The following is a 12778-nucleotide window of genomic DNA, read 5'->3' as shown; positions in this document are numbered from 1 at the left end:
TGCAACTTGAAACACCCAAGCTTAGATGACATGATTCCAAATTTTTAGTGTGGTTAAGGGAATCAGTAGCTGATGAAAGTTTTCAAGGATAAAAAAGAATGTGCTGCTTGGGCAGAACTAGTGTCGATGATTAAAACTATAGTGTCCTTTAAACATATCTGCTTGTATTTCAGGTTCAAAATTATAGTCCTATGAACAGTGAAATTTATACTTGCATGTCTGTCGGGTCTACAGTAATTAGAATGTGAATATCTTACTGATACAATACAATCCATGATCTGTATGTTTTGATGATATTTAAAAACCAAAAAACCAAAGCCAATTCACTTTCATTTAAAAATTGTGAGATAACAAAACTCCAAAAAACTGTAGAATATTTGTGACATGAGAATTTCTTCACAAAAACAGCTGGCACTGTATGCTTTTAGGGATGCAGGAAAATGGGACGTCAAAGTCTATATAACTCAACCCAACTAGCTGTCCAAGTCTTTCCTGCGCATTTTATATTGTGGTATGATGTTTGTTAAATATGATAAAGTTTTGAGACTGACTATTTAAATGTCAGTTTTGCTTCCTTATTTTTCAAACTACTACATATTAAACTCTTGAACCTCTGAAAAGGAGTGGAAGACAGCTATGCACAGAATACACTCCCGGACCTTATGCGCAAAGCATTCAATCATCCAACTTAAAATCTTTTATCAGGCTCATTTATCTCATTTAACATTGTCCAAAATGTATCCAGGCCAAGATTTAAAATGTGAACGAATGTTGCAATTGAGCTCCAGCCTCACTGGACGTGCACCAAATTAACATCATTCTGGACAAAACTCTTTGAAATGCCTATCAGACAGCCAGGGGTCGCAATCATTCCGAACCCATTAACAGCCATATTTAAGGTACTCCTGGATGGGCTTAAAGTGGAGAAGGACAAACTGATTGTGATTGCTTATACCACTCTACTAGCACATAGACTTATCTTGCTCCACTGGAAGAATCCCAGCCCACCTGTTATAAGTCAGTGGGTAACTGATATTCTATACTATTTGAAATTGGAAAAAAAATTAAATTCTCACTTAAGAGGTCCTGTTCAAAACTTTTTTTTTTTTTTTTTTTATAAATATGGCAAGATCCAGTTAATCAAATCTTAGAATATATATGCATTTATATTATTTGTTATTTTTAAAGATTTGCTCATGTTGTAGTCTCTCCTCCCTTTTTCGGGTTGAATTATGGTTTGTCAAGTGTGACATGTTTGTAAGAAATGTTGCTTTCTTTAAATAAATTAATTCTAAACAAATAAATTAAAAAAAAAACAAAAAAACTCTTGAACCTAAATTTGAAGGACTGGTTTAGACTTTTTGAATGTGTTTGTTTTCCAAAAAAGACACTACAAATGTTCAGATACCAAAACTTTTACTTTTTGAAAACCCGAAATTTCTGACACTGTATTTTCCTATAAAATGGTATAAGCAGAATTCAGAATTAACATTTAAATATTGGTCTGTAAATCGAAACATAACAGGACCATGTAGTAAAAACAATAACCTAGTCAAACTGCATATCTAAAGCCTATTGAAGTGTTGTGGAAGTGGAAGAAAATTCATCAAGCAATACATGCTCTAAAAGTATGAAAACTTTAAGTAGTTGATGATGTTCTGCAAGAAGTAGGTCAAAATTACTCTGCAGCACAATGGAGGAACCTGGGATTGCAGGTGGTTAAGGTGGTATAAACCAGTTGCTGGGTTCAAGAGGCCATGTTGCTTATGTCACCAAATAACTAAAGTGAAGTATTTTTTATTTACTTTACAATTACAAAAACTGGACTATAAATTAAGCAGGTTGACTATGATTACCAAGCATCTTGCAAACATTTCTTAAAACATGAAGTGGGTGGCTACTGAGATTAACAAAAGGCTTGTATGTTAGAAAGTTGAAATGTTTATGCATACTATTGTAGGAGGTTGAATAAAACTATTTAAGAAAAAGATTTAAGAGAAGTGTAATTTAACCAGTTTGTTGTTTTCTTTTTCTGGAGCATAATAAAAGTACTGAATCACTTACAAACCCACATGCTTCAAAAAATTCCCAACCTGGCATATATGTTTATAAAAGAGTAGTACATGTCACATACTGAGGCAGATGGTCCAAATAAGTCCTAGAAGTTTGTTGTGAAACGAGAGGGTGAAGGTGAACCCTGGAAAGAGAATACTGTAACCCTTTTCTTGATGAAAAGTTGCTCAGAAAAATCATTGACAGAATGTATAAAATCATAGTCTATGAATATAAAGTAACATATACTGCATAAACACAGTTTTACACAGAACAAGATTGTAGTTTTCAATTCAATAACAATACAGGAATACTTAAAGTTTTCAAAATCAATTGCCCATCGAAGAATGTTACCATACTACAATATTTTCTCTTGATATTTCTAATATTTTACACTTAACACTGTTGTTACAGTGATGCCTTTTCTTCATACATCTTAGATCACAAAGCCTTAGTATGAAACTCAAAGAATATATTCATTTAGTTTTACTACTCCTGTTATGTGTAATTCTACCTGCTAGATCTAGGATTTAAAACAGTCACCATTCACCTATCTTCTTAATAAGCAACTTTTCTCTTTAGATGTGCTCTTCTAGTATTTAATTTTGTCAGACTACTATTTTGCTATATACCATCCCTTTCACACACACATTGTTAACTACATGTTAGGTTGTTGGAAAGTCTCATTGTTTCTCTCAGTTAAAGGACTGGTTTAGATGCACCACTATTCAGGGACTTCAAGTAATAAAGTAACAATTCCAAAAAAAAACCATTGACAACACTATGAGAAATGAAAGCTGCGTCTTACTTGAAAGAAAACTGTGTGTTCACTGCAGCTTTATAGAGATTGTTGAATGTTTCTAAAATATCACAGACAGTACAATACAGTTCACTACAATTATACTATTCCATACCACTGCATAAAGATTTTTAATGTGTACAAGGTGCACATTATGACAGCAGAGACTTCAAGAAATTATTTCCCCATTCTGTTCATTCGAATAAAATAAAAAAATTGACTTTTAGCATAAAAGAAAAAAAATACATTTTTAGACTACACCGATAACATTAGCATATTCACTTTACTATAATTGTGTGCTGAAACTTATACTAAGGCTTCAGGAAAAGAAAGTTGTATTTTTATGGCCTTCAGTTACCCTGGATGCCTCATGGGGACATAGTATCCCAAAGCCACATGTAAACAATAAACTGTTGTTACAAATGCTCTGTAATTCAGCTATCAGTGCCTCTCCTGTATTTTGTGATAACAATATCTACTGTACTACATGGGATACAATCATAGCTAGCTGAGGCTGTGGAGAGGTGCTAGCATTCAATGGTTAACAACCTTCTTTTACCAAGACATTTTTTACATTATAGATTATAGAATGTTATTTCTCTACATTCTTTGGACCCAGGTACATACCAAATACTTTTTCAATGCTTGACCACAGCTGTACGTCACCTTGAGAAACCAGTAGGTGTAACAGCAGAATAGTGTAAAATATATTAAGACCCTCAGGGATCACTACCGATTACTATATTCCTGTTCAGGAGGCAATCAATGATATTTCATGCTGCAGGTTACTTAAACAATCACAATATATGATAAAGTATTTTGCTCTGGATTATAATTGTATCTTGACAAAAATTGTTTATAACAGAACTTACACAATAATATTCAAAGAGAAAATAAATGCAATTTAAAACAAAATAAAATACTATGTACATGTTTTTGTTGGTGATAACTAACTCTAAACATCTCCATCCTCCTCATAACACCCAGAGGACAGATACTGTACTAAGAAAGCAGTACATAAGAAATACCACCAAGGGAGCAGAGAACAATTATTTTAATCAAGCCTTGCTCTCTGTCGCTGAGGTGTTTCACTTGCATGTTGTTGAACTGTGCTTCCTTTCGAGGTTGTGTCTCTTTTTTATGTTATTAGCATGACTTTATTGATTGCGTGGCAGTGTTTGCTGCACACAAGTCTTTTGTATTGAGCAGCATGCAAGCACTGGACAAATATTAAAGTGCATGCAAGCACCTTCTGGTGGCTGTGGTTGAGTGCGAGTAGAGTGGACTGCTCCATACACGAACACACACGCACAAACAGGTCTTTCATTTATATATGTCTTTTTTTTTTTTTTTTTTAGAAACAATGTAAAAAGATACTAATTCATAATCTTAAAATCTATGCTACTATATTTACCTGAGAGCAAAAAAAGATCTACAAAGACGCATACTACTACATTTAACCACATACAGTAAGCCTACTTCCCTCTAAAAACTACTGATCTTGGGGCAAGCTGCATGGTGATCACCACAAACTATACACATTTACTACACATATAAAAACAAAAGCTACAACTTTTTTTAAAATGTCTTTAGTGTATTTACAAAAGTGCACATTTGGTATTAACTACTGCATGACGTAATTTATACTGATACAAAGGGCGTTTAAGTGCCATTAACAGAGAACTCACAAAGGCATACCTGACTGCTTGCTCTCTTGCTGCTGTTTCTAGTATGTGTGTGCTTCCAGAACTTAAAGCAACTTGCAGTGCTTTATTTCTACTCAGTGCAACTTGGCATCAAGCTGCTTCATAATTATATTGTACATAATGACACAATAATGTTCAAGATTGTTATGCTAGGCTTGACTATTTTTATTAAATACCAATTACATTTAGATTGAACAAAATTTTAAATATGCTACCATAAAAGCAAATTATTACAGCTGACAGAGAAGCAAAAATGTCACCAGAAACTGGTTTCCAAACTGTTCCACGAATGCACTACTAACCAATTCCCTAACTGCTGATTTCACGAAGAAATAGATGCATTCCTTTTTGTTTTAATGGGAGCCTGTAGTTGGTGGAAAAATCCTGCAGTAGGGAGTGTTTGTGGTCCTTCTTTTGAGAATTTTGCTTTATTTTCTTTTCAAAAGGCTTGTTTTTTATGATGACTACTCAATCTGTAATTGGCTCAATGTAACAAATACAATCAAGTGTGTGAGAATGTGCACTACAATGGACTAGGGCAGGGGTGGGCAAAGTCATTCCTGGAGGGCCGCAGTGGCTACGGGTTTTTGTTCCAACCCAGTTGCTTAATTAGAAAACAATCCTTGCCAATAATTACATTTCATGGCTTATTAGTGCTTTAACTCTGCTATGTCAAGTCATTCTCATATCCTAGATTTTTTATCCATTCTAAGGATATCATCCAAATACTTTGAAGTGTAAAACGGATGGGTAATTCTCAGTCCTTCACTTTTTTCTCTTCTCTTTCCTTCCAAATATTTAATTAAACCAAATAGTGCATGATAAATACACACAGGTGTAAAGGGTAACAAGCAAAATGGATAACTGCTGGTTTCTTTTGTCATTTGCATCTTATTGCTAATAAGGAGCAATTAAAAACCGAGAATGCAGCTGTTTAAGACTTAAATAAGCAATAAGGGTTCAAAATCTTAATGGAGGGAGATAACTAAAATGAAGCAGAAGTGTTTCTAGAGTAATAAGTGCTTCTTATTAAGCAATTGGGTTAGAACAAAAACCTGCAGCCACTGCGGCCCTCCAGGAATGACTTTGCCCACCCCTGGACTAGGGTGTCATCCAAGACTGGTATCTTTCTGTTAGCTTGTTTCTACTAAAATAAACTCTAATACTAACCACTAAAAAAGCAAATCCAGAAAATACACAGATTTATAATGGGCGTAAAGATGGATGGCAACACTTGAAAAAAATTGTAATGGAGTTTCAAGCCGTGCTTATTTCTTGATTTATTTGACCATGGCATGTTTACTCACTATGTGTATAAAAACCAAATTATTTCCCCCAATAAAATATTTGTTGCAAGATGACCTTAACTATTAAACTATGAGCCACAAGTTCCATACCTGTAACTCTTATCACTGCAAAGTTCGTTTTAATTTGGTGAGTCCTACTGTAGTTACATTTCTGACTTACTTTCATATATGGCTTTCCATTTTTGGAGGGGTTTTTTTTTGCATAATGAAAAGGATCTTATTGAGAAGCTCTGTTTGTTCAGATTATGCCAGATAATATATTTTCTTTCTTGCATTTTACATTGGCCATCCCTGTAATTATTTTATTTTCTAATAAACATTTACCTAAGATACAGTATTTGACTATGCTGTGCTAACAACCTTTGTGAATCAACTGTGCGATTTCCTTCTGATTATATCCCAGTATTTAACAAACACGGCATGTACGTAAAAAATTAATGAACAAATCATATTCTGATCTGGCTTTCTTTTTTTCCCCACTTGTTCATACGTTCAAGCCATTTCCCTCACTTGCTCGAGAGTTTTGTTTGGCCCCTTTTTTTCTTGTCCAGATTTTGCTTGCACAGTTCAATCGAACCATTTGTAGTTTTTCTAGAGGTTCTCATTATTTGATACAACTCATGGCTTTAATCTGTTTTGCAACTGCATAATGCTTTCTAACTCACATGCTGCTGTGCTGCTAAGACATTCCAGCCCTCCATCTGCAGCATTGCTTTTTAATAAATTAAATGCAGAGGCATAATAAATAAACAGGCAATCTTGTTTTCCCAGTAATTGTAATGTCTCATCTGCATTCCTTGCGGATTTAGATATACAGTAATCCCTCCTCCATCGCAGGGGTTGCGTTCCAGAGCCACCCGCGAAATAAGAAAATCCGCGAAGTAGAAACCATATGTTTATATGGTTATTTTTATATTGTCATGCTTGGGTCACAGATTTGCGCAGAAACACAGGAGGTTGTAGAGAGACAGGAACGTTATTAAAACACTGCAAACAAACATTTGTCTCTTTTTCAAAAGTTTAAACTGTGCTCCATGACAAGACAGAGATGACAGTTCCGTCTCACAATTAAAAGAATGCAAACATATCTTCCTTTTCAAAGGAGTGCCCGTCAGGAGCATATAAAGTCACAGAGATAGAGAAAAGCAAACAAATCAATAGGGCTGTTTGGCTTAAGTATGCGAAGCACCGCGGCACAAAGCTGTTGAAGGCGGCAGCTCACACCCCCTCTGTCAGGAGCAGACAAAGAGAGAGAGAGAGAGAGAGATATAGAGAGAGACGGAGTTTGTTTTTCAAGCAAAAATCAATACGTGCCCTTCGAGCTTTTAAGTATGCGAAGCACCGTAAAGCATGTCGTTTCAGGAAGCAGCTGCACAAAAGATAGCAACGTGAAGATAATCTTTCAGCATTTTTAGACGAGCGTCCGTATCGTCTAGGTGTGCGAACAGCCCCCCTGCTCAATCCCCCTACGTCAGGATCAGAGAAAGTCAGCGCAAGAGAGACAGAGAAAAGTAAGTTGGGTAGCTTCTCAGCCATCTGCCAATAGCGTCCCTTGTATGAAATCAACTGGGCAAACCAACTGAGGAAGCATGTACCAGAAATTAAAAGACCTATTGTCCGCAGAAATCCACGAACCAGCAAAAAATCCGCGATATATATTTAAATATGCTTACATATAAAATCCGCGATGGAGTGAAGCCGCGAAAGGCGAAGCGCAATATAGTGAGGGATTACTGTACTGCTTTAACATTCTACAGTAACTATGGGAAATACATTTAAATTACATTCACCAATAACTTATTTTCTAAGACACTCTTCAAGAAGCCACTTTCTCTTTACTTTAGTAACTGCCTTGGCAATAACAGAATAATCCAAACTGGTAAAATAGTATAAAAAGGGCTAAACATAGGATCATGGAGATCATACAGCAAATATGAGAATAACAAAAATAAAATAGATAATAAAAAGGTGACATTAACATAAAAAGATTTACCTTGAATTATTTCTCAATAAAAACAAGTTTTTTAGAAGGGTTCTAAACAGACTCTATGGCTTAAAGAAATATACAGAACTGACCCTTTTTTAAGCAAGTACCTTACTTCAATGTGTTGGGTGTGTGCACATCAGTGGAAAACTAGACACATTACCAATGTGGTGTGAAAAATCCAACTAGTAAGAAACCAGGCAACAAAAAAGTAAACTTAACAACTTTCACAGGTTCTGAAAAAAAGATACATAAGAATGTACCAAAGTACAGGAAAATAGTATGATGCTGTATGACAATACTGTGATTATGAAACACATTTTAAAATGGCTTGTCTGTGTAAGAAGAAATTGACTGTTAATCAAAAAGATAATCATTTACTAGGCTTAAAATTGCAACAGCAACCAGGCTAATCAAAATGACAACTTACACCAGATAACGATGTCATAATCTTCATAAGCAGAAGTGAGGAATTCATGAAGATAAGGTCTCATTAACTCTGTCCCAGTCTCTGCACATGATTTGTGATCTGAAAGATATTAGTATAACCACAGCTAATTAAAAGAACAAAGTACAAAAAGTTTTTCCCCCTACAATACATAAACAGTAAATGTTTTTGAAACTACCCAACTTAACTAATGAATTAGCTTGCTTAGAAGAGGCAGGCTTGTTCACAGGATGTGGGCTCACACTGAGGCAGGACAGCCCACAGAGCTCTTAAAGGTATGCAGGGTTCTTTTAAAAAAATTACTCAAAACATACATATACAATACTCACCAAACAGTGTATAGTCCACGTCCAATACAAGGAGCCTTTTGCCCTGCCGAGGTGGGTTCAGAATTTCTATTTTATATTCTTTTACTCTTCGTGCTATTTTGGCCAAGTTTTCCTCTCTAAGAAAAAAAAAATAAACAAGGCTAGATGCAAAGTTACTTGAAGTCAACATGCAAGACTACCCAGTAATGTCTAAAGGCTCAGTCCATTCATGTTAACTAGGCAGTTTCAAGCAATTTTACAGCTTCTAAGCCTACAATTATATAACATTGTTAAAAATCTGGAAAAAATAAAGGTTGGTGATATGTTCTGCAGTTATTAAAATGCAAATAAAATGATGGATGCTGTTAAAAAAAAATGGGGTGAGTTAATATAGTTTGTATAAATCTATAATCAAAATACTAAAGTAACTCATATTTTAAGAATGAAATATTTTTGCCCATTATATTACTATAACGACAAAGTTACTAGGCACTTAGTTATAAATTTACATTAATATTTTGTTAGTTAGTGTTAGCTCAAGAAAAAAAAATGCCTTGGTGGGTTGGCAGATACATCAACCAGGGAGGAGAAAAAGACAACAATCTTTATTAACATTCGGACAGCACAATATGTCCACAGTAACTTACATAAAAGAATACTATATAGCTCACCATATTATAACCATTCTCCCCTTTTTGAGACATATTTACTGTATTTATATACAGTATGTGCACATGTTTGATATTGGGGGAGATGGCTGCACAATATTTACTTTCAAGTGCACCAACAGCATATGGCCACTTAATTGACTTTTCTCTGAGACTGGTAAAGTGGCTCAGTAAAAAGATGGAGTGGAGTTTCTTTTGTAGCGGACCATATATGTTGATTATATATTCTGAAGAACATTGCAACAAATAATCTTATTTGGCAACAGTGACGTTAAACTGTCTAACACACCAGGCTTCCTTAAAAAAGTAATTTAATTTTCTTAAGACATAAATACCGCATATGTATAATTAATATTGGTAAATTTACCAGAACCTGTTTACTGTAACAGATTTTTACTTTTATCTACCTGCAAAGCTGAATGAAACCCAAATCTTATGTTACTAAAAACAGTACTACACACTTTCTCTGTTGTTGCTATTCTTTGCAACCCTTTGATTATTTTAGAGGTTACTTGTTTGCTGCTTTCTGTATGCAGAGCACACACCTCAGTCTCCTGTGTTTCAACATGGCTTTAAACATAAGCACAGTAATGCAGCAGCTTGCACTGCTGCCTCATTAATTCAGTATCCTTGGTTTGAAACCCACACACAGATGTTGTCAGAAAGGAGTTTACACATTTTCCCCCATCATTACTGAAGATTCCATCACCAGCCCCAAAAAGCACGCAGGTTATTTGAAAACACCAAAATCCCCAAACTGGTCAGTTGTGAGTGCGGGTGTATTTACAAATAGGCCATTCAATGCGTTGGCGTGTGGTGGGTTGGCACCCTGCCCGGGATTGGTTCCTGCCTTGTGCCCTGTGTTGGCTGGGATTGGCTCCAGCCGACCCCCGTGACCGTGTGTTCGGATTCAGCGGGTTGGATAATGGATGGATGGATGCGTTGGCGTACTGTCCACGACGGATTCCTGTCTTGTACCCAATTATGTCAGGCTCTGGCTAGGCCTCAGCACTATTAAACTGGGTTACCTGGTGTGAGAATGTTACGAAATGCATGTTATGCCCAACCATTTTGACTTTTTAGATGTACTTTGAAGTTTTTCTAGTCAATATAGTTCAAGGGCCAAGAGTGATATTAATTGTAAACAGACTTTGTGTGTGCATCCAGGTGATCAATGGAACATTAACTATGCATTTTCTCATCAATAATCTTGTTTTTTCTGAAACCAGGATTGGAATTCTGATTTCTTCATACTAAATCAAACTGGTAGACAAAACAAATATTATTGGTAAGGATTTCTGAAAATGTTAAATTGAGCAGTTTTGCAGACAGCAGAGAAAAACACTAAAGTCAAATTGCTAATGTTACAGATTACTTTTGCTTTTAACTTGCCTCTGTTGTAAATGTAATGCAATGTAGAAGTCACATATTAAAACATTTCACTATTATTCTTTCCAATATTCATGAAAAAATCACTGCAAAAGTAAACAAAGCAAAGCAAATTTCACTGAAGCCAAACAAACTATATTCATTACTATAAGCCTAATTTGCTGGTTCTACTTATATTTTTTAACCGCAGCACTAAATAAGAATTCAGAAGGTGTATTCAAACCATTCTTATGTTTAACACAAGTTATGAATAGCTGCCAAGACAGATGAAAGATTTCAGTGGGAATTTCTGGCACAGTATATTATTAAACCTTAGTCAGGTGAGGCTGCTTACCTATAAAGTAGGAAATTATGTTTATGACACAAAAAAGCAACAAGCTGAGTTACATTGTCAGACAGTGTCAAAACTCTTCAGGATCAGTCAGCATTACATTTGCTTTGTAGGTGTATCACAAGGGCGGGTTTTTAACAGGCCATTTTTAACAGTGTTTTGGTCTAAGGAGAAGGCTTCACAGTAACAGTGTCCATACTGAAAAGAAACACTGACATCTTACTTCTGTAAAATAATTGTGTCAATTATTTGTATTATTTTGGCTTTTTCATTTCCATATAATGGGCTATTGAAGCATAGTAGGACGGTTCCCTCTTCTGCCAAATTCTGTCAGAACATGCACTGGCTCTTCATTATCTTGAAATGTATACATGGAGCGATGCTTTTATTTTTTGCCCCTGAAATAATAGGCATTCATTCATTTCATGTTGCTTTCAGCAGCAACTATAACTTTCTCTTTTCTATTTATTTCTTTAAGCATGTCACATAAGCAGTATCCTGCAAATGTATTAAAAATCATGGCCTGCTAAGAATGGATATTTGCTACTTGTAATAATATATGTACATTTGCCTTCAATTTCTGTATTTGACTCCCGCTGGCTAAAGACGGTTACCCTTTAATTCTCATTGTTGGTGTTGAAAGTCCTATTACAACCTTAACAAATAAAAAATATCATGTTTTGGTAAATTGGCTTAATATACCTCCAAAGGAACATAAATATAAAACAGTTATGTAACCTGTTCTCCACTTCTATGACCTCCTCTTCAATGTCAAAGTCATTGATAACCTCATCATTGTCTGGAGGTGGACCTAATACATCTTCCTATATGAAGAGATGAAATTAAACAATAAGAAGACACATATAAACTAAGACAGACATAAATACATACTCTGTTTGTGAATCTGGGTACATGAAACTATTCATGTTAAGGCAAGAACCTTCAAAATAAAAAAAGGGAAAACAAAGAAGATTCTGCTACTTGCTTTCATACTATGGCTACTTGCTTGGGGTGGTGGATAAAATATTGAGAAAGTCTGGGCCTGTGAGTTGCCCACACAAAATTCAGACTTGAATAGGTGTATAGTAAAAATAGATGAGGGGAATGTTATATACCGGTAAGCCTATTGTAACATTGGATTGATTACAGTGTGGCAGCAAATATGTACATTTCCTTTGATTTTGATTTTAACAAGTTTGACATCAAGATAAGAACAGGTTTAAAGCAATATACCTAGTATAAGAATAATATGGAGGTGACAATGTATTTAATGTCAAAAAAATGTAAAGTGCCCATGAAATGATAGAAACCCTTTGTGTATTGCTTCATACAAAACAAAAGCTTTAAGAACAATGAACTGCTAATAAAAGAGAAATATACTACCATGAAATGTACAGTTGTTTCTTTCTTTTCTGATTATCTGCATTATTGACTATTTTTTCATAGTGACTCTGGTCAAATATTTATATGGCTTGTAGTGATAAATTAATGAGAGTCTAAGAAGAAAAAAATATTTAAAGTACAGTATTTTTTTAACTGGTGGGCAAGATACCCAAACATAAAATCTTCAGGTGTGAAAACATTACAAAGTTACCAATTGTCGAAAAGATTATGAAGGAAAAAAAAACCTAAACACATCAACAAAAGTCGCCTTCATACAAAATTAACCTGACAGCAAAAGGCAAACTAAGTAACCCAGAAACTCCACATTGGAGTCTTTACAAAACTACAAGGTCTTTTAGTTTCTAACTGTTAATGTGATTATTTAGGTTTATTTTGACTTTTT

General features: G+C 34.9%; 1 protein-coding gene across 1 annotated transcript in view; it reads right to left on the bottom strand.

Moving 5' to 3' along the window:
* The window catches only part of ublcp1 (ubiquitin-like domain containing CTD phosphatase 1), a 29339-nt gene that overhangs the window by 11345 nt on the left and 5216 nt on the right, over positions 1-12778 (bottom strand). The window contains exons 4-6 of the mRNA XM_028812684.2: positions 11731-11816; positions 8626-8741; positions 8279-8377 (exon numbers count right to left, since the gene is read on the bottom strand). Coding sequence (XP_028668517.1) covers positions 8279-8377; positions 8626-8741; positions 11731-11816 — 301 coding nt within the window. The remainder of the gene's footprint in view (positions 1-8278; positions 8378-8625; positions 8742-11730; positions 11817-12778) is intronic.

Source organism: Erpetoichthys calabaricus, chromosome 11 (genome assembly GCF_900747795.2).
Source record: "Erpetoichthys calabaricus chromosome 11, fErpCal1.3, whole genome shotgun sequence".
Classification (NCBI taxonomy): Eukaryota; Metazoa; Chordata; class Cladistia; order Polypteriformes; family Polypteridae; genus Erpetoichthys; species Erpetoichthys calabaricus.
The sequence above is the reverse complement of the archived record's forward strand: the minus strand, read 5'-3'. Positions and strand labels throughout refer to the sequence as shown.